The 22417-nt window shown below is 46.0% G+C and overlaps 1 protein-coding gene across 2 annotated transcripts in view; it reads left to right on the forward strand.

Annotated features, from left to right (window-relative positions):
* Window positions 1-8690, forward strand: part of LOC137545836 (retinol dehydrogenase 7-like) — a 53028-nt gene extending 44338 nt beyond the window's left edge. For both annotated transcript variants that reach the window (XM_068267520.1, XM_068267521.1), the window contains exons 4-5: window positions 4631-4794; window positions 8151-8690. In XM_068267520.1, the coding sequence (XP_068123621.1) occupies window positions 4631-4794; window positions 8151-8356 (370 nt within the window). In that variant the 3' untranslated portion in view covers window positions 8357-8690. The remainder of the gene's footprint in view (window positions 1-4630; window positions 4795-8150) is intronic.
* Window positions 8691-22417: the final 13727 nt, after the last annotated feature.

Genomic DNA, 22417 nt, shown 5'->3' on the forward strand with positions numbered 1-22417 from the left:
CCCCTCCCCCTCCGAGCCCTTGTCCAATCCAAGGACAAGGGGCTCTTCTCCACCTCCGATGGGCGGTGGAGGTGGAGGCCGCGATTTCCTGGGGGGGAGGTTCATGGTGGCATCTGGGAGTCCCCTTTAAAAAGGGGTCCCCCAGATGCCCACCCCCCCTCCCAGGAGAAATGAGTATAGAGGTACTTGTACCCCTTACCCATTTCCTTTAAGAGTTAAAAGTAAATAAACACACAAACACATAGAAAAAGTATTTTAATTGAACAAAAAACATAACCACGAAAAAAGTCCTTTAACCTGCTGGGCGGTCTGGACGAGCTCAGCTCGTCCAGTACCGCCGGAGCCTGCCGCTCAGGCCCTGCTGGGCCGATTTGGCTGAAATAAAAAGCAGCACACGCAGCCGGCACTTTGCCAGCCGCGTGTGCTGCCTGATCGCCGCCGCTCTGCGGCGATTCGCCGCGAGCAGCGGCGAAAGAGGGCCCCCCTAGCCGCCTGAGCCCTGCGCAGCCGGAACAAAAAGTTCCGGCCAGCGCTAAGGGCTGGATCGGAGGCGGCTGACGTCAGGACGTCGGCTGACGTCGATGACGTCACTCCGCTCGTCGCTATGGCGACGATATAAGCAAAACAAGGAAGGCCGCTCATTGCGGCCTTCCTTGTTTATTCTGGGCGCCGGAGGCGATCGGAAGATCGCCTCCGGAGCGCCCTCTAGTGGGCTTTCATGCAGCCAACTTTCAGTTGGCTGCATGAAATAGTTTTTTTTTTATTAAAAAAAAACCCTCCCGCAGCCTGCCTGGCGATCTTAATAGAACGCCAGGCAGGTTAATATTCTTAATTAACCATTAATACTTACCTGTCCCTTTAAAAGCCAGTTCCCACGCAATATCCTCGGAAATATACTAATCAGTTACAATGTAACAAAGTTATTACAATGTAACAACTTTGTTACTTTGTAACACCACCGCACCCGACGTCACTCGCCGCCACCGCCGCACCCGCACGCACCCAACAGAGCTCTGAGCTATATAGCTCAGAGCTCTCTAAGCATCTTTGTATTTGGGCTCCAAGGAGCCCCATTGGTCCTTAGCAGACCAATGGGGTTCCTTTAAATCAGAAGGAACCCCATTGGTCTGCATAAGGACCACGTGGGCTCCCTGGAGCCCAAATACAAAGATGCTAAGAGAGCTCTGAGCTATATAGCTCAGAGCTCTGTCGGGTCCGTGCGGGACGCTAAGTCCCCGCCGCCTCCCGCTGTCAGCCCCGCCTCTCCCACATGTCACCCACATGTCACCCACATGTGGGTGACATGTGGGTGACAGATGTGGGCGGGGCTGACAGCGGTTCCACAAAATTCTGCCCCCTCATAAACCACTGTCATCAAAATTTGCAGATGCTTATACCCCTGAACAGTCATTTTGAGGCATTTGGTTTCCAGACTACTCCTCACGGTTTTGGGCCCCTAAAATGCCAGGGCAGTATAGGAACCCCACAAGTGACCCCATTTTAGAAAGAAGACACCCCAAGGTATTCCGTTAGGTGTATGATGAGTTCATAGAAGATTTTATTTTTTTGTCACAAGTTAGTGGAAAATGACACTTTGTGACAAAAAACAATAAAAATCAATTTCCGCTAACTTGTGACAAAAAATAAAATCTTCTATGAACTCACCATACTCCTAACGGAATACCTTGGGGTGTCTTCTTTCTAAAATGGGGTCACTTGTGGGGTTCCTATACTGCCCTGGCATTTTAGGGGCCCTAAACCGTGAGGAGTAGTCTAGAAACCAAATGCCTCAAAATGACCTGTAAAATCCTCATAGGAGTTTGGGCCCCTTAGCGCACCGAGGCTGCAAAAAAGTGTCACACGTAGTATCGCCGTACTCAGGAGAAGTAGTATAATGTGTTTTTGGGTGTATTTTTACACATACCCATGCTGGGTGGGAGAAGTAACTCTGTAAGTGGACAATTGTGTGTAAAAAAAAAATCAAAAAAATCTCATTTACAGAGATATTTCTCCCACCCAGCATGGGTATGTGTAAAAATACACCCCAAAACACATCATACTATTTCTCCTGAGTATGGCGATACTACATGTGACACTTTTTTGTAGTCTAGGTGTCCTATTAGCACCTTTAGGCTTTACAGGGGTGCTTACAATTTAGCAACCCTCCCCCCCCCCAAATGCCAGGACAGTAAACACACCCCACAAATGACCCCATTTTGGAAAGTAGACACCCCAAAGTATTCAGAGAGAGGCATGGTGAGTCCTTGGCAGATTTCATTTTTTTTTGTCACAAGTTAGCAGAAATGGAAACTTTTTTTACTTTATTTTATTTTTGTCAAAAAGTGTCATTTTCCACTAACTTGTGACAAAAAAATAAAATCTTCTTTGAACTCACCATGCCTCTTAGTGAATACTTTGAGATGTCTTTCCAAAATGGGGTCATTTGGGGGTATTTATACTATCCTGGAATTCTAGCACCTCATGAAACATGACAGGTGCTTAGAAAAGTCAGAGATGCTTCAAAATTAGAAAATTCACTTTTTGCACCACAGTTTGTAAACGCTATAACTTTTACCCAAACCAATAAATATACACTTATTGGATTTTTTTTTTTATCAAAGACATGTACCGGTAGCACAATACATTTGGACAAAAATTTATATAGAAATTTTACTTTATTTGACAAATGTCAGCAAAAGAAAGTTAAAAAAAAACAATTTTTTGACAAAATTCATGTCTTTTTTGATGAATATAATAAAAACTAAAAATCACAGCAGCAATCAAATAGCACCAAAAGAAAGCTGTATTAGGGACAAGAAAAGGAGGTAAAATTCATTTAGGTGTTGGTTGTATGACCGAGCAATAAACCGTTAAGCTGCAGTGGTCTGAATGAAAAAGTGTTTGGTCCTTAAAGGGTTTTAAGACTGCAGTCCTTAAGTAGTTAAAAGCTTACATTGGTTTTAGAATTCTGTGGAATTATAAAAAAAAATGGTTTGGTTTTTTTTGGGTGCAGGGGGGGGGGAGCATATTCTATACCGACCTACTGACTTTTACTGTAGCTGCTGATAGATCTATGTATCCTACAATGCTCTGAACTGCTGTCAGGCTTCCAAACACCCTTACTTTGTACAGATTGTCGGGTTCTATTGAAGTAAATACTGTAGAAAGCAGGGCTGTGGAGTCGGTCCAAAAATCCACCGACTCCGACTCCTCAGTTTAGGATTCCACCGACTCCGACTCCTCTAATTTGCATATTACAATTTTGTTGATTAAAAGTATGTAACATGAAATTCGTCTCTTAACTGCCAATGCTTAGGAATTTTACAAGACAACTGAAGTGAGAAGGATATGTAGACTACTATATTTATTCCCTTTAGACTAAAACTAGTCCTTGGTAAGAGTACTTGTAAAAGGTACAAACCGGAACAAAGAACATCTATCAGGCCCTAGGCAATGTAAGTGTGGGTACATGTGAGAATGATGTGCAGGTACTCTGCAGGGGAATGAGGAGATTGTAAACAGACAACACATCTGTGTTCAATGTGCACAGCATTCTCAGTACATTCCCTGCAGCTCTGTGGGGAGTGCATATGTAGAGTATAGTACTACTGTGTAACAAAGTAAACCTGAGACAGATAAATATAAAGTTTTATACATACATGGGGCTTCCTCCAGCCGCCTTCAGGATAATCAGTCCCTCGTTGTCCTCCTCCACCACCTGGATCTTCTGCTATGAGTCCAGGTACTTGAGCCAGTCAGGCGTAGTGCGCATGCACACACTCCGCCACCAGGAGCATACTACATCTGTGCAGCACTATTGCGCAGGTGCAGAATGTTCCTGGCTGTGGGAGCGGCATGCGGCCGGACAGCGCTGACTGGCTGAATTACCAGGACTCATAGCAGAAGATCCGGGTGGTGGAGGACAGCGAGGCACTGATTAGCCTGAAGGGGGCTGGAGGAAGCCCCAGGTATGTATAAAACTTTACTTTTCATCCGTCTCAGTTACCCTTTAATTTGTAGTCACCAAACCAATTTTTAATAACATATCAAATTATTTGATTCCATCAGCAAAGGGAGTGCATACATTTGCATAAATCAGCATCAATGCAGAATTATTTCCATCTCGTTGACCATCTCTGACACAGCTACACATCAGGTTTTATTCTTACAGCATAGATGTTATTTAGTATATATAAGAGATTCCTGTGTACACATCATATATACAGTCACAATCAGATATGTATATCTGACCTTAAAAATATGGGGACTGCTTTATTGAAGCAGCACAAGTAACTAATTTTGATTGGTTTATTTCATTTTTGTGGACTAAGCATAGCTATTACTGTATATATACATTATTTTTAATGACTATTATCTGAGAAATAGAACATTTTATCATATTTTCTATTTTAATTACAGTTACAAATTCATTAGGAGTCGGAGTCGGTGCATTTTTTCCCGACTCCGACTCCAGGCACCCAAAATTGCCCGACTCCACGACTCCGACTCCGACTCCGACTCCACAGCCCTGGTAGAAAGTCAGCAAACAAATGTCCTAAATAAGTTCACTAAATAATAGATGAATAAAGATATGCAATTTAATATGCAAATGTTTTCCTCGTGCTTCCAGCCATGAGATGTCCCCATTTGGAGTGAAGGTTTGCATCATAGAACCAGGCTTCTTCGCTACACAGGTAGCCGATGCTGAGCTGCAGAAAGATTGTATAAGAAAACTTTGGACCCGCCTTCCAGAAGAAATCCGCAGGAGCTATGGGCCGAATTATGTTGAAAGTTGTAAGTGTTCTTTGAAGCCTGTCACCTGCTCCCGTGCACAAATTAAGTTGTGTTTCTTTGCTGCTGGGCAACACCATCACATGTCAAACAACGATATGCGTAGTGTTACTGAATGCTGCCGTTCAGCTGCACGAAATGTGCTTGTGGCCGGCAGCTGGGAGGTTGAACTGACCGACAAGCAAACAGCTCAGCCTTCCATGTGAAAGGGACCTTAGGCCCCATTTACAGTAATCAGTTGCATTGCAGAATAATTCTGCATGTCAGCTGACTGCCCATACAATTCTATGAGGCTGTTCACAGTACTGTGTTGTAACTGATCCCATTATTGTTACTCTGCATGTAGACTTTGACTTTGAAGTCTATCTCTTATAGTTCAAACACATCATTGCATGTATTATGCAAATGACCACTGCGAAACTAGTGTTTGCCGTATTTTCTGCTATATAAGGCGCTGTGGAATATAAGACACACCTTAGTTTAGAGGGCGAAAAGCAGGGGAAAAAAATATATACACTAAACTTGGTGCATTATGTTCCAGGAGTGTCTTGTAGATGTTCTCCCCAATCGGTGTCTTCCTGTGTCCCCCATGAGTCCTCCTCTGTCCCCATCTGTCCTCAGAGTGTCCCCTTCTGTCCTCCATGGTGTCCCCTTCTGTCCCCAAGTGTCCCCTTCTATCGTCCCTTCTGTTCCCAGATGTCCGCTCTAGCACTGCTTCCCTCCCCCATGTCTCCCGCTCCCCCTGTATATGTAGAGGCGTGTAGAGGCAGCAGTCTTACCTAATCTGGCAGCTCCCACGGGGTGGCGGGGATCGCCAACCTCTTCTCCTCCACACTTCTCCATCTAGTGTTGGCTTGTACTGATGATGTGGACACACGGGACAGAAGGGGGCACAATGCAGACAATCCCCAATGTGGTGGCAGGTTGGCGGTTCGTAGCAGCATGCAATCTAAGTCAGGGGTTCCACTGGGAGGCAATGTGTGCCTCGCGGCTGTGCGCTAGCACATACGCAGTAGCTGCTGACCTTGCCAGGTCGGCGGCTGCTATGGAGGCGAACCCAGAAGACTGGCTTGGAGTGGAGCTGCGGTGAGGGGCACATAGCCTTCCAGGGGCTGGAGGAAGCCCCAGGTAAGTAGATCTCATTATCCCCTGATGTTTCCTTTAAGTGTAAAGGCATATTCTCCTTATTACCTGAGTTTGAGGGGAAGCATGAATTCCTGAAGATAAGGATTGTCTAAATAGCCCCCAGTTAGCTAACTAGATAGGGACTATAGGTTTGTTGTTAACCTGAACATGTTCATAAGTTGGTACACTGTGCCATCTCTGTTTCCTGTGTCTCCTCTATGCATTCTTGTGCCTCCAGTGTCTCCCTCTATGTTACCTCTGCCCCACCCCTACCCCACTGTGTCATCTCTGTCCCCTGTACCTCCTCTATGCCTCCCTTTGCCTCCTGTGTTCCTCTCTGTGTCACCTTTGTTTCTTCCAAAGGGCCTGATTCGCAAAGCGGTGCTAACCCAGTTAGCACGCCTAAAAGACTTTAGGCGTGATAACCATTGCAACATGCTGGTGAAAAGCCAGTTTAGGCGTGATAAGTTTAGGCGTGATAAGTTTAGGCATGATAAGTTTAGGCATGATAAGTTTAGATCGCACGCAAAGTCCCGCACGCAAAGCAGCGCCATTAAACTCTATGCGAAGTGCACCAGACTTTGCTAGCGCAAAACTTTTGATCAGCTGTGCACTGCGGTGCTAACCCAGTTGGTGCTTAAACTTATCATGCCTAAACTTATCACACCTAAACTTAACATGCCTAAACTTATCACACCTAAACTTATCATGCCTAAACTGAGTTTTAGGCATGATAAAGGGCTTTTCACCAGCGTGCTAACTGTTAGCACCGCTTTGTGAATCAGGCTCAATGTATCGCCTCTGCCGCCTGCACCTCCTCTATGCCCTCCTGTGCCTCCGATGTCCCTCTCTGTGTCACCTGCTGTACCTCCTCTATGCCCCCCAGTGCTCCCTCTGTGTCACCTCTGCCTTCACACTGTGTTACTTCTGTCCCTTGTACCTCCTCTATGCCCCCCTGTGTTCCCCTCTGTGTCACCTATGCCCCCTGTACCACCTCTCTGACCCTTGTGCTTCCTGTTTCCCTCTTTGTGTCACCTCTGTCTACTGTGTCTTCTCTGTGCCCCCCTGTGCCTCCAGTGCCTCTGTGCCCCCCTCCCCACTGTGTCACCTCTGGTCCCTGTACATGTTCTATGCCCCCCTGTGCCTCCTGCGTCCCCCTCTGTGTCACATCTGTCTGCTGTACCTCCTCTATGCCCCCCTGTGCCCCCCCTCTGTTTCACCTCCACCTCCACACTGTGTTACCTCTGTCCCCCGTACTTCCTCTATGCCCCCCCCCCCCTGTGTTCCCCTCTGTGTCACCTCTGCCCCCCATACCAACTCTCTGCCCCTTGTGCTTCCTGTGTCCCTCTCTGTGTCACCTCTGTCTACTGTGTCTTCTCTGTGCCTCCCAGTGCCTCTGTGCCCCCCTCCCCACTGTGTCACCTCTTCCCCCTGTACATGTTCTATGCCCCCCTGTGCCTCCTGCACCCCCCTCTTTGTCACCTCTGTCTGCTGTACCTCCTCTATGCCCCCCTGTGCCCCCCCCCCTCTGTTTCACCTCTGCCTCCACACTGTGTTACCTCTGTCCCCTGTACCTCCTCTATGCCCCCCTCTGTGTCACCTCTGCCTCCACACTGTGTTACCTCTGTCCCCTGTACCTCCCTCTATGCCCCCCTCTGTGTCACCTCTGCCTCCACACTGTGTTACCCCTGTACCTCCTCTATGCCCCCCTGTGAATAAGGGCAATAGGCCCGTAATCAATTAACTCATTCTCCTGAGTTTTCTCCTAGGGGGTGATATTCAAACTTGTCAATAAAATGCCTTTTAAGCCACCAGCAACCAAGAAAACACTAAATAATTGTGACAGTACTTGTTCAGCTACTTCTTGGTACTTTTTCAATTGCAGAGAGCTGAAAAGTTATTTTGCACAGAAGATGAAAAAGTATCTCCTAGGAGAAAACTCAGGAGAAAAGGTGAACTGAATATGGGGCCACTCTGCCTTATAGTATGTCAATTGATCGGTTTATTATGATGGATATTGTGTGTTCTTTTGGCACTTTTACACAGTTTGTGAAAGCATTGAATAATCTTTAAATTAAAACTTGACTAAACAAAAATTTCCATGCAAGTTAACATTTCTAGTATCTCAATGGTGTAATGACAATACGCACTGTGCTAATAAAGGTAGGATTTGCTACCGTAGTCCATTCTTGTTCTGTTACTCTAATCCAGTATTTATAACTTGTATGTTTTAGATTTGAAAGTTGTTGATCTGACTTTGCCGAGGTCCAGCCCGAAGCTGTATCTGGTGACGGAGTGCATGGAACATGCCCTGACAGCAGAATACCCGAAAACTCGCTACTCTGCCGGCTTGGACGCCAAACTCCTCTACCTTCCACTTTCTTACCTTCCAACTGCTATGAGAGATTTCCTTATGGGATTAATGAGCCCCAAGCTTTAGTAGAGACCTTTAAGGACCACTAATGCGAAAAAATTACAAATTTAAAATACATAGAACACATAGAAATAAGAAGTGAGTTTCTTCCTGAGTAAAATGAGCCATGAATTTCCATATTTTTCATACCATAAGACGCCCCGGACCATAAGATGCACCTAGGTTTAGAGGACAAAAATCAGGGGGGAAAAAACAGTATGCTAAACGTGGTGCATCCATAGTGAAGGGGCATCTTGTGGAGACCCCTTCCCCCCCAATCTGTATCTAACCAAAATGATGGTGCAGGGCCATCTTCTAGCATTAAAGGATACCCGAACTGAAACTGACATAATGAGATAGACATGTGTATGTACAGTGCCTAGCACACAAATAACTATGCTGTGTTTCTTTCTTTTCTTTCTCTATCTGTAAGAGTTAAATATCAGGTATGTAAGTGGCTGATTCAGTCCTGACTCAGACAGGAAGTGACTACAGTGTGGCCCTCACTGATAAGAAATTCCTCTTTTTATCTCTTTCTTGCTCTCAGAAGCTATTTTCTGCTAGGAAAGTGTTTTATAGTTGGAATTTCTTATCAGGGAGGGTCACGCTGTAGTCACTTCCTGTCTGGACTGAGTCAGGCACTTACATACCTGATATTTAACTCTTTCAGGCAGAGAAAGAAAAAAAAGGAGCACAGCATAGTTGTTTGTGTGCTTGGCACTGTACATACACATGTCTATCTCATCATGTCACATGTCAGTTGAGGTATCCTTTAAGGCTCCATGTACATAAAGCATTTAATGCACTGAATAATGTGCTGAGGCACCCAAAGCAAAGTACCTGCATCCAAGTATTGCTTATGTCCTGCTCTGTCATCCCGGGCAGTTATCCAAACAGTATCCAGCATTACTGTGCATTAGCGGCAAGGAAGAGAACATTTGCACTTGTAATTGATCATCTCTGATGCCCTGCTAAGTGTCAGTCAACCTGTGCGAGCATCCACACAGTATCCTGCATTACTGTGCATTAGTGGCAAGGAAGAGAGCATTTGCGCTGTGGATGCTTGCCCCTGATTGACTCACACCTAGCAGGGCATCGGAGACCATCAATTACAGCGGTGAATGTTCTCTTCCTTGCCGCTAACGCACAGTAATGTTGGATTCTGTTTGGATGCCTGCCTAGGATTTTTGAATTGTGGATGTACTGCAGAGGGATTATCATGGGAGGTCTTTTTGGAGATGTGAGTTTATTGTTTTAACGGATGGCCATGGTAGGTAATGGCTTGTGAGACACCTTCGGACCATAAGAAGCTCTGACTTTTTCCTCCATTTTGGGGGACAAAAAGTGCGTCTCATGGACCGAAAAATATGGTACTTTTCTCCTATGTTGCTGTCACTTACAGTAGGTAATAGAAATCTGACAGAACTGACAAGTTTTGGGCTAGTCCATCTCTTCACGGGGGTTTCTCAGCACGGCCTTTATTCAGAATCGGCCTACTGACATTTAAGTTACTACATAATATGGGCCCTGGATACTTGAATGAAATGTAGCAGCTGCGTAGCAATCCCTGCAATCTCAGATCCACAGGTTCTAATAATCTAGTCATACCCAGAGTCCACCTGAAAACTTTTGGTCCCAGAGCCTTCTGTCATGCCGCTCCTACATTATGGAACTTCTTACCTCAGCAGTTCAGGAAAACTCCATGTCAGGCTTGTCTGGTCAATGACTATAGGTCAGGCTGTATTCCCGTTAGACTGACCTATAGCCCAGCCCGTAACACCTGCACGAAACGCCTACCTATTAATTCTACAATACCCTGCAGGCAGATGTAGCATACAGACTGACAGATAGTATTTACCAAACAAAGCGGTAAGAGTAATAAGCAGAGTAAACTCAGATATAGTCACCTGAGGCCTGGGGTTGGAGGCAGTCCAGATGATAGCCAAATTATGACAGGCTGGGAAGATAGGTTGTAGGTAGTTCACACTTTCCATAAAACTTGGTCAGTACAGTACAATCAGAGTCAGGCCAGGCAGAGTTCATAAGAATAGTCCTTTAGCAAGCAGGGGTCGATCGAGGCAGCAATCAGGAATATCTAGGAACAAGCAGAGTCGGCAACAGTAAATCAATCTGAAAATAAGCTTGGTCAAGATACAGACAAAGTCAACACAAGATCAGCAGCTGTGAGCGCAGTCTCAGCAAAAAGCCCAGCAGAGGCTATCACGGGTGATGACAGAGGGCGCTCACCTTACTTTTGTACTAGGACTAACTAATCAAACAAAAGGAATCCAAAATCCCAATCACACCCAATCACCTTACGGCGTGTCAGCAAGTCAGCTGACACGCCAAGCATACATGCTGTCACTGTTTACAGCGGCGGAGCACATATTGAGGACGCGTCCGCCGCTTAGCCAATGGGAACTGAGCGCTGTGTGCTCCACTGACATCAGAGCCCCGCCGAGACCCAGAGGCTTGCACCTCAGCATGGTTCTCGGCGTTCCGCTGCCATGAGCGGCGAGATCTTACACTCCATCTCTGGACGTGTTTAAATCCAGACTGAAAACCCAACTGTTCAGTTTGACATTTGCAGAAATATAATTTTGTGTTAAAGGGCAACTGAAGTGGTAAGAACATGAAGGCTGCCATATTTATTTCCTTTTAAGCAATACCGGTTGCCTGGCAGCCCTGCTGGTCTATTTGGCTGCAGTATGTGCGAGTAACTCCAGTAACAAGCATGCAGCTAATCTTGTCAGCTCTGACATTAATGTCAGAAACACCTCATATGCTGCATGCTTGTTCAGGGGCTATGAAAAAAAGTATTAGAGGCAGAGGATTAGCAGGGCAGCCAGGCAAATGGTATTTCTTAAAAGGAAACAAATATGGCAGCCTCCATATCCCTCTCGCTTCAGTTGTCTTTTAATACTTCATCCTACTACCAATTACTGAATCTGAGAGAGCCTAAGCGCTTTGAGTCCTATGGGAGAAAAGCGCTATAGAAATGTTATTGGTATTGTTTATAAAGACACTCCCTGAAAAGAATTTATACAAAGATGCTGGCCAGTCTCCCTGTTCACCGTACACTTTTTTGACAGATGGGCAGAGTAGGAGGGGAGTGCTAAGGGGAGAGCCCGAGGTGAGGGGGGGGGGGGCCTGTCCCCCCTCCCCGCCGATGTGGGACCACGCTCTCCCCTCATGCTGCGACTCCTCCTGCTCCCCAAAACAGCCCTGAGTGGGCCCTGGGGCTTTAACATTTTTGCAGGGAGGCCCGGTGATTTCTATTTACGCCCCTGCCTTATATCAATTGAAAGACGAAAGTTGTTAGTCGCTGGATCTACTGAGTAATCCCCTGAAAGCACCCAAGTTATAACAGTTGTCCTATTAAGCTTTAAATATCTAAAACAAATGTCAACAAAAGGGCAACTGAGTCCTTTTACCTACTACAGATTTTATATTTCTATTCCCTATCACACTTTTAGGGAGTTAATGTGCATGCATATGCATGAGTACTGTTGCCCACCGGGATGGGGAGTCGATCCTTTGGGTGACAGAGGCTGAGTGCTTTACAGACACATCACTAATAGTGATGGTCATGTCTAGGAGAACTCTTGGAGATGCCTGTGATTTGCTTGATCAGCTGATGACTTGCTGTGATCACATCCTGCTTTAGCACAAGATCATGACTAGCAAATCTGAGATTTACATATCTATCATCTGACCAAATAGATTACATTCTTTTCCATCAGTTCTCCTTGACATGACCATCACTAGTGGCTAAGCTGCAAGCTAGTGATGTGTACTGTTGCTATAGGGCAGGGAGGAGGGACAAGACATGCCGCATGACAAAGCAGGTGTGGTAAGGTGGAAAACCATATCCTCGCCTTGCGCTTGGATAAAATGATCTTTTCACATCTTGTTTATAAAAAGTATTTTAAACCACCAGCAAGCAAGAAAATACTCAAAAATATTCTCATAGTATCTTTTCACCTACTTTTTAGTGAAAGTGAAAAAAAAAGTGAAAGTAGCTGCCGGCGGAGGGGGGGAGGGGGGTGGGGGGGCGAAGGGGTTGGGGGGGGGGGGTAGGAGGATCCGAAGGAGACTGCGTGGGGCACAGGATGGCTGCAGGGGGCTGGTAGAAGCCCCAGGTGAGTAAAACTTTTTTTTTTTACTGAAGCATCCCTTTAACGCTCTTATATTGGCGACAGTCTGTATTTGTTATTGGCAATAATTAGCAGTATATAATACTTAAAATAAAGTATTTTTCTCAATATATGGTTATTTACCATTTTTTGTCATTTTTAATCTGTATACTGTAAAGTATAATGTACAAATATAATGAATCATTTGTTAGCTTTCATATTTTTGCTGATAGCATTCATTTTATTTTTTAATGAGCAGTTCCTTGGAAATACTTATCCTCTGCAAGAAGTGCAAGAATACATGAAAGTAATCCAAAAAGAAATGAAATTAAAGGGTATATTTTACAATGGTTTGTTTCCATGGGCTTGATTCACTAACCGGCGCTAAGTGTGAACAGCCACTTAGCGACTGAAATGTAGCTTTCCGCGCATTAATAGCAGCGCAAAGCTACATCGCCCACAAGACCACCCACATCGCACGCAGCGCGGCTGGACAGTAATAGTGCGCGGTGCAACGTAAACATCGCACCCGGTGTGACGAAAACTGCGCATCGGATGCCCCCGAAACGTCGCATCAATGCGCCGCTTCGTGGGTCACCCGATGCGCCGTTTCTATCGCAGTTTACAGGGCAGCGAGTGCGACGATAACGTTGCACCGCGCACTATTACTGTCCAGCTGCGCTGCGCGCGATGTGGGTGGTCCTGTGGGCGCAAACCACCTTACGCTGTGGTTTGCGCCCATAAATTATTAAGGCTTCGCGCACGTTAGTGAATCGAGGCTCATATGTTTGACTCAATTTTCCACTTTTCTACACAATTAAACTTGGCATTGTACCCGTTCTGATCAAATGTGTCTATTGTGTCTCACTTGTCATTCTGCTACTCCTGACTTACAGGCTGTTCCTGCAGATCACCACTCTACGCCATACCTGTCAAACTCCGGCCCGTGGGCCAAATCTGGCCCTCTGAGCCATCAGATTTGGCCCTCAGGTGGATTCCCCACTCTGCATTATGCTTGGCCAACTCTAGACCACCAGGGAAGCTATATTGGAGGATAAGCCCTAGATCCCCAGGGAAACCGTATGGAGAGGGGGACAGCACTAAATACCAGGGAACTGTATTGGACAGGGAGGGGGCAATAGACATCAGGGAACTGTATAGGGGAGGGAGGAGGGCCACTAGACACCAGGGAACCATATAGGGGAAGGAGGGAGCTATTAGACACCAGGAAACTATATAAGGGAGAGAGAAAGCCACTATACATTGAGGCTAGCCAGCGACTTGGTCCAAGAGCCGAATTTCGGCCCACATTGTGTTCGAGTTTGACACTCCTGTTCTACGCCAACCTTGAAGGGAGAGAAGAAAAAGGGACACAGCTCCCTTAATATTAACTTTTAGTAAAGGACAACTGAAGTGAGAAGAATTGGAGGTTGCCATATTTATTTCCTGTTAAACAATACCAGTTGTCTGGCAGCCCTGCTGATCTATTTGGCTGCAGTAGTGTCTGAATCACACCAGAAACAAGCAGACAGCTAATCATGTCAGAATCACCTGACCTGCTGCATGCTTGTTCAGGGTCTATGGCTAAAAGTATTAGAGGCAGAGGATCAGCAGGACAGCCAGGCAACTGGTATTGCTTAAAAGTAAATAAATAGGGCAGCCTCCATATCCCTCTCACTTCAGTTGTCCTTAAAAGGAGCATTGCCCAGCAAATATCACTTCACAGTGGATGAACTTGTCAGTTTGCACATTATAGGACACAAAAGGCACCCAGATGATAAAACGGTGTGAAAAACAAATTAAAATAGAAGGGGTGAGGTGGCTTACCCAGGGCCGGCCCGCTCATGAGGCGGGGTGAAACTTTTGCCTCAGGCGGCAAACTTCTAGGGGCGGCACCCGCCCGTCCGTGGGTGCGGGGGGGGGGGGGGGGCGGCCGAGCCGGTGGGGTAGAGGGCTCGACGGGGGTATTGGGCCTAGCGGTGGAGAGGGGGGTCGGACCCCCCCTTCCTCGCCTGGGTCCCCCGATCTGCGCTCCCCTCCAGCTGTAAATAGGAAGCAGCCGATGCCCGATAGTAAGAGTCACGGGCGGGGAGGACTCACCTTTTCCACGTTCTAGCGTGCGCTCCACTGACGTCACTTCCTGCATCGCCGTCCACTTACAATACAGTGGGCGGCGATGCAGGAAGTGATTTTTTTCTAAATTTGCCTCAGGCAGCAAAGAGTCTAGGGCCGGCCCTGGGCTTACCTCAATGACGACAAGGTCAGAAAATGACAAAGAACTTTAATATGCACTTGGCAACACGTTTCGTTGGTCTTAGCCCACTTCCTCAGGCCGAATGCAGTGCCAGAGTTAAAGGGAACCAGAGATAAAAAAAAATAAAGATTTTATACATACCTGGGGCTTCCTCCAGCCCCATGCGCGCTGATCGATCCCACGCCGCCATCCTCCTCTGCCCGCAGCTACGAGAACCGGCTCCGCGCTGTTCCGTCAGTCGGAGCCAGTCTAAGCGTAGCAAAGGTGCGCTCTTTGCGTATCTCTGCAGCAGTGTATGAAGAGATACGTAGAGGGCACACTTCTCCTGCGTAGCTGACTCCGATGACGTCAGCGACGGGAGCCCGTTCTCGTAGTTTCAGGCAGCGGTGGACGGCGGCGTGGGATCGATCAGCGCGTATGGGGCTGGAGGAAGCCCCAGGTATGTATAGAATCTTTTTCATTTTTTCAGCAATGAGACATCTCTGGTTCCCTTTAAATACAAAAAGAAAAACAGACTCTGGCACTCTCCATCAACTTCTTTATTTAGCCACGGAACTCAGGTACAAACAAATGCCCCCTGACTACAGCTGTTTCGCGTGTAAGCACGCCTCCTCCGGATATGCGGGGCCTCTTATGCAAATTTTGTACTCGGCCTAAATCTCACCCTGAAGCCTAACCTTAACCACAATCCCCACGCTTAACCTTAACCAACGCACTTACCTACGCCTAACCTCACCCTACACCCCCACACCTAACCTTACCGCCTAACCTTAAAACCCTCCCCCCCAGATGCCTAACCTTATATTCTCCCTGATTCACATTCTGAAATTTATCCCGGCAACAACATCTTTAGTCTTGCCAGATGATCTTTGCAGAATATGGCCGGCCGGCAGCAATTCACCAATATTGCCCCTAGCCGACAACAAAGCTGAGACCCCCTCAGTGAGTGTGTCAACACAGTCTTCCTCTAGTGAGGTGTCAACAATATGTCCATTAGCCCAAGGTGGTTCAGGGTGCTCAACCGCCATGTGTACAGACAGACCAGCCTGGTCATTCATAATTACAGAAGACAGAAAGAAGTGGGGCACTCACTCACCACTCCTGAGCACCGGGGTCCCTACGTGGCAGAAGAAGGTACGTTCTTTGGGGAACCACAGGTGAAGGTACGCAGGCACACCGTCACAGACACGCTGACAGCCTGTGTCCGGATCCTTTCCGCACGGATCGGTCGCTCTGCGCTCTACAGTCCAGCTGACCTCCTCCTCGAGACTGACGCTACAGAACTCCTGTTCAGAAGGCGGAGCCGACCTCTCACGCGCTCCAATCACAGCCTGATGACACCGCAGGACTTGCAATCAATCGGGGAGAGATGGATGCTTACACCTTCGGATTCCTCCTTCCTGATACCGGACTTACCCGGCTATCTAACGATCGGTTCCCGGTGCACTCGAGTCCAGGGATGAGTCACTTGACAAATACAAAAAGAAAAACGGACTCCGTCACTCTCCATCAACTTCTTCTTTATTTAGCCACGGAACTCGGGTACAAACAAATGCCCCCTGTCTACAGCTGTTTCATGTGTAAGCACACCTCCTCAGGACACGTGGGGCCGAATACAGTGCCAGAGTTATCTATAGTGCCTTCAGCTCGGCTATAGATAACTTTGGCATTGCATTTGGCCTGAAGAAGTGGGCTGAGACCCACAAAACGTGTTGTATGTGCATATTAACGTTCTTTGTCATTTTCTGACCTTGTCATCATTGAGGTAAGCCACCTCACCCTTTCTATTTTAACTGGTGTTTTTTGCCATTTTATCATCATCTGGGCGCCTCTTATCCCCCTCTGTGTCACACACCCTCCTTCTGGAGGGGTAGTCTTTTTGGTTAGGGCCTTCCACCCCTGCAGCCATCTAGAGCTATTTTGTACCAAGAGAGCGACCACATCCAGTCCGACTGGACACCTGAGTGGCGTTGGGTTCGTGCATCTCCACCCGCTTACAGTGTTTGGTTGCCCACCTGCAACCTCCCTTTGTGAGTACCCGATTCTTCAACACCATTTGCTTCAATTGTTTGACATACTACACTATTGGGGCTCCCGGAATCTGTGTGTTGTTTGTTTTAACTCCGGGGTGCTCTCAGATCACCCTACCCACCCGTGTTTATTACAAACCCTGTACATAAATCCATGAACCTCTCCTGCTTCTGGAGTAGGGAACATCTCTTCAAATAGTTACATGACTTGAGTTCATTGATCATCCATACAAATGTTAAAATCAACCTTTCCAGATAAGCATTGTGTGAACTTAATGGGAGCACTATAGCGACAAAAGTAAGCAGTTAAAATCTGACAGAACCAACAGGTTTTGGACTAGTCAATCTCTTCATGTGGGGTTTCTCAAAGTTTTCTTGTTTTTAAGGCAGGGGACACACTTTAATGTTTTCATACGCGTTTTCAGCACAGAAAAAAAAAACAATTTAAACTGAGAACTGTTGTTAGAATAATTCTGCACATCTTGTCAGTTTTCTCTATCAATTACATTAGCTTCTTCATACAAACACACATGATGTGAATCTGAATCCTAACATTTGTATAGCACTTTTCTCCTGTCGGACTCAAAGGACTCAAGAGCTGCAGCCACTAGGGGTGCACTCAAGAGGCCACCCTGCAGTGTTAGGAAGTCTTGCCCAAGGACTCCTTACTGAATAGGTGCTGACCCTAGCGAGGATTAGAACCCTGGTCTCCCATGTCAAAGGTGGCACCTTTAGGCCTCTTTCACACCAAGACATTGCGTTTTAGGGGACGTTAAGGTCGCGTAACGTACCCCTAACGCAATGCCTGGTGGTGGTGGAGGTGGACACCAGAGTGAGCCGCGTTGTGCGGCTGTTGGTGCGCCTTTTTTATCTGATACTCTGCGGGGACCACGTGATCGGAACACTTCACATCACGTGGTCCCGCCAGCCAATCAGCGGCCGCTCCAGGAAGTAAACCCTGCAGTAGTGATGGGAAGTCCAGTCTTTTCAATGAATCGATTCATTGAAAAGAGCCGGACTTACTATCTCTACTGTTCAGAATCGATTCAGAGCAGCAGGACTGAACCTAGTAATGGGAAGTCCGGCTCTTTTGAATGAATCGATTCTGAACAGTAGCGATAGGAAGTCCGGCTCTTTTCAATGAATCCAGCCGAACTTCCCATCACTACACTGCAGTGTAGTGAATATTAATTAGAACGCACAGCATGCTGCACTTTCAAATAACATCCAGCGTTACACTGTAACGAAACGTGGGCACTGTGAACAGCCCATTGATTTTTCATTACTGTGAGTTGGGCTGCGTTACAGGCTGCTCTAATGTGCGCCTGTAATGTCCCAATGTGAAAGCAACCTTAACCAGTACACTATCCAGCGAGTGCAGAAAAACATGCACAGAAAAACATGCACAGAAAGTTGAAAGACAAGTGTGTCCCCTGCCTAAAAGTATTTCTTGAACAGCAGTTGCCAATTTCTAACTGCCCAAGTAGTAAGATACCAGCCAGCCTCCCTACTCATTTGCACACTATTTGGCAGTTAGACTGCCCTTCAGGAAATGCTTCTGAAAACAGAAAACCCTGAGATGTTTATTTCACTACTGGGTTATGCCACAGCGTGTTAAAATGTGTTACCTAACTCTGCCATTTGGCTGCATGTACGAACAGTTTAGTCGTGTAAAAGAGACCTTACTGCCACATTGTAGCCACTGCCGCTGTCCACTCACTATTTTCAGCATTTGTTCACAGTATGAAGTTTTCATGTGCCCACCAGACCACAAAAGATGTATTTTCTTTAGGTCTCTATTCCAGCAACGGCTGAACTGCTCATTTGTCGGGATGTTCAGCCTCCCAGATTCCAGGCACATGCGCCATTGGCAGCATTTGGTAACACCACACGTGTCATGTTTTATACAATGTGGCATTACGCAGAGTTTAAAAAAAAAGTCTCATAGCACATGATGCAATTCCATAGGAGGGCCTCCCAATTCACCGCCCATGCTAAGCGCTAGCAAGCATCCGGCTGATGAACAGAAGCAGCTGACAAGATGCAATACATCACCACATCAGATTTTGATTGGCCAGTCATTGACATTTTTACCACCTCCATGTAGTATGGGAGGGCCAAGAGGCTTACTATGAACAGATTGTATAAGCAATCTCTCATACTACAGGGAAATGGTAAAACTGGCCAATCAAAATTTGTTGTGTATACTGGGCTTTAGTTGTGAAAGAGAAACAAATAAGAAAAAAAAGAGGTAGGAAGATGTTTTTTGACCTTTTGAAGAAAAACTGTTGTGAACTATGTAAAAGTCTTGGTGCTGGGAAGTAGATGCAGGAGTATGCTTAAAATCCATATTTAAACATTACTGCGTTCAGTAAGAGCAGATTTTACTGGTCATAGAATTCAGTAGAATTGTGAAGTTAACCTCCTTAAAGGGGCACTACAGCAAAAAACTGTAAAATTTTATAAAATATGTGCAAACATATACAAATAAAAAGTACATTTTTTCCAGAGTAAAATGAGCCATAAATTACTTTTCTCCCATGTTGCAGTCACTTACAGTGGGCAGTAGAAATCTGTCAGAAGTGACAGGTTTTGGACTAGTCTATCTCTTTATAGGGGATTCTCAGGGATATATATATTTTCGAAAGCACTTATGCTACATACACACTTGAAAGATAAATGAAAGATATCAGACCAATTTTACCCCCTTCCATGTAGTATGAGAGCCATACCTACACAGTCTATTCTATGGAGCTGAACTCCCCACCAGATAAAAATCTTTGCAGGATGCTGCACACAAAGATGCTGTACACATTCAAAAGATCATTATCTGCAAAAGATCTGTTCCTGCAAAATGCATTCATAGTCTATAATATCTGCAGATCATTATACACACCTTGTTTAACAGACATTCATCTGCAGATCAGATCCACCAGGATGGATTCTCAGATCTGCAGATGATTGTCAGATATGCAGATGAAGTCTGTTAAACAAGGTGTGTATGAGGATCTGCAGATATCATAGACTATGAATGCATTTTGCAGGAATGGATCTTTTGCAGGAACAGATCTTTTGCAGATAATGATCTTTTGAATGTGTGATTCTTTTGAATTTTTTGAATCTTTGTGTAGAGCATCCTGCAAATATTTGTATCTGATGGGGAGTTCAGCTCAATAGAACAGACTGTGTAGGTGTGGCTCTCATTCTACATGGAAGGGGGTAAAATTGGTCTGATATCTTTCATTTATCTTTCAAGTGTGTACACACCATTAGTGAATGGCAGTTGCTCTGACCAACTGCCAAAAAACTGTGTTGGGAGCAGGGAGGCTGGCCAGCATCATTGTTTAAATTCTTTTTAGGGAATATCTTTATAAAGAATCAAAGTCTTGCTGAGAATCCCCTATGAAGAGATGGACTGGTCCAAAACCTGTCACTTCTGTCAAATTTCTACTGCCTACTGTAAGTTACAGCAACCTAGGAGAAAAGTAATTTATGGCTCATTTTACTCTGGAAAAAATGTACTTCTTATTTATATATGTTTGCACATATTTTAAATTTTACAGTGTTTCGCTGTGGTGCCCCTTTAACATAAGCATCTGGACGTAGTGCATTCATCGCTTGTCAGATGCTTCTGAACACTTGCTGAGCTCCTGCTAGTGCCCAGCATGGGCTGTGGAGAGGCAACCGTCACATGGATACACATCTGGGCCTAGTTGCCAACCATCACATAAAGGCTAGGGCTGCTCAAATCCGGATCGGGGAGACACCCGGATAGTTGCTATCCGGATATCTCCCAGTAAACCTGTGTGGGGTTGGCGGAGGGGTCAAGCTTACCTGTCTGACGTCTTCTTCGTCTGTCTGGCACCTCCCACGAAGCGCTCCATGCAGCGCTCACGTGACTACAAACACTACCTCCTTTGGGGTTGAAGGAGGACCGCATCGTGGGAGGCGCCAGGGATGGACGAAGAAGACGCCAGACAGGTAAGCTTGACACCCCCCCCCCCCCACGTTTACTGGGAGATATCCAGATAGCAACTATCCGGGTGTCTCCCGGACCCGGATTTGAGCAGCCCTAATAAAGGCCTCTATTCATAAAGCATTCCCGCATGCGGTAATGCTCAAAACTGCTGACTTTACCAACCATTTATCAAAGTGTCAATTCATAAAAGCTGTTTCCGCATGAAAAGCTGACATTCCTGAGCAGTGCGGGACATTACCGACTTGTGCGGTGATTATCTCAACACATCACTACATGTCAATTCATAAAGATTAGAGCAGGCGTTATCAGGACGGAGAATACCGGCTGTTTAGAAAAGGCGATAAGCCAGCGGATAACAGCTAAGTTAATGGAGACAGACCTCCCAGGCAGCAACAGTGAGGCCCAGTGCACACCGAGCGGTTTTAGGAGCGATCCGCCAACCGCATCTGCCAGTGAAAACACTTGGCTAATGTATTTCAATGGGATGGTGCACACCAGCGGTTTGGGGTTTTTAGCAAACCGCAAACGTGCCTCCTGCTGCACGCTTGCGGTTTGCAGAAGCGTTTCTGCCTCAATGTAAAGTATAGGAAAAACGCAAACCGCTGTGGAAAACGCTAGATCAGAGCGGTTTTCCAGGCGTTTTTGTTACAGAAGCTGTTCAGTAACAGCTTTTTCTGTAACAGTATTTGTAATCTGCTACACAAAAACGCTCCCAAAAACGCTAGGCATGTTTAGAAAATCAATTTCATCGACCATCCGTAGTGCCAAGCCACCATTAATGGAAATTCCCCTGGGCTGATCAACAAAATACAAATAATTCTGAGTAGATGCAGTATTATGCAAATTAATGCAGTTTGAAGATGGACCTAATTTGATCTTGAAGAGATTGAATTGGTCCATTTTTAAACTGCATACAGTTACATATAAAATTTGCATAATCCTGCATCAGCTTAGAGTTATTTGCGTCTCACTAACCATAATGGGCTCTATTCATAAAACCTTACCGCAAGTTTTCCGCTCAAAACAGCGGATTTTCCCGTCCATTTAGCAAAGTGGGCATTCATAAAAGCTGTTCCCGCATGAAAATCTACAATCCCCCAGCAGAGCGAGAAATTTCCGCCTTCTCCAGTGTTTTTCTAGATTTATCTAGAAAAAAGTAACAAAATGGCCATTCATAAAGATTAGAGGAAGCGGTATGTGGACGGGAAATACCGCTTCCTCTGATTTTGCAGATTACATACAAGTGAATGGGACAGACCTCCCAGAGAGAGCAGTGCACGGAGGGACTCTGCCGGCTGAAGTGTTTCCGCATGCCTTCCGACAGCTTACCGCCAGCCTTCAGCGGGAGATCTCCGCTCTTGCATCGCAGCTGGCAAGATTTTTATGAATGACCACCCAGAAGTGTAAAATACCGCTGCGGTATTTTACCTCCACGAGTATTTTCGCCACAAGTTTTTTATGAATAGAGCCCAATCTCTGCTAAACATTTGTTTTTGATTAGCTTTGTGTGAGAATGTGCTTCTGGCTGTCGTGATTCCAGTTTGTATGCAAAAAAAAAAAGTAATCAAAAGTCACATTTGAATCTCATCTCTAGTCAGTGATTGAGCTGTCAGATGCTTGTCAGCAATCTTTTATGAAGGGTATGACTGAAAGTCAGGTGACCATAATCAGGAAGGAAGTAGGAAGAGC

This window comes from Hyperolius riggenbachi, chromosome 2 (assembly GCF_040937935.1).
Source record: "Hyperolius riggenbachi isolate aHypRig1 chromosome 2, aHypRig1.pri, whole genome shotgun sequence".
NCBI classification, from domain to species: Eukaryota; Metazoa; Chordata; class Amphibia; order Anura; family Hyperoliidae; genus Hyperolius; species Hyperolius riggenbachi.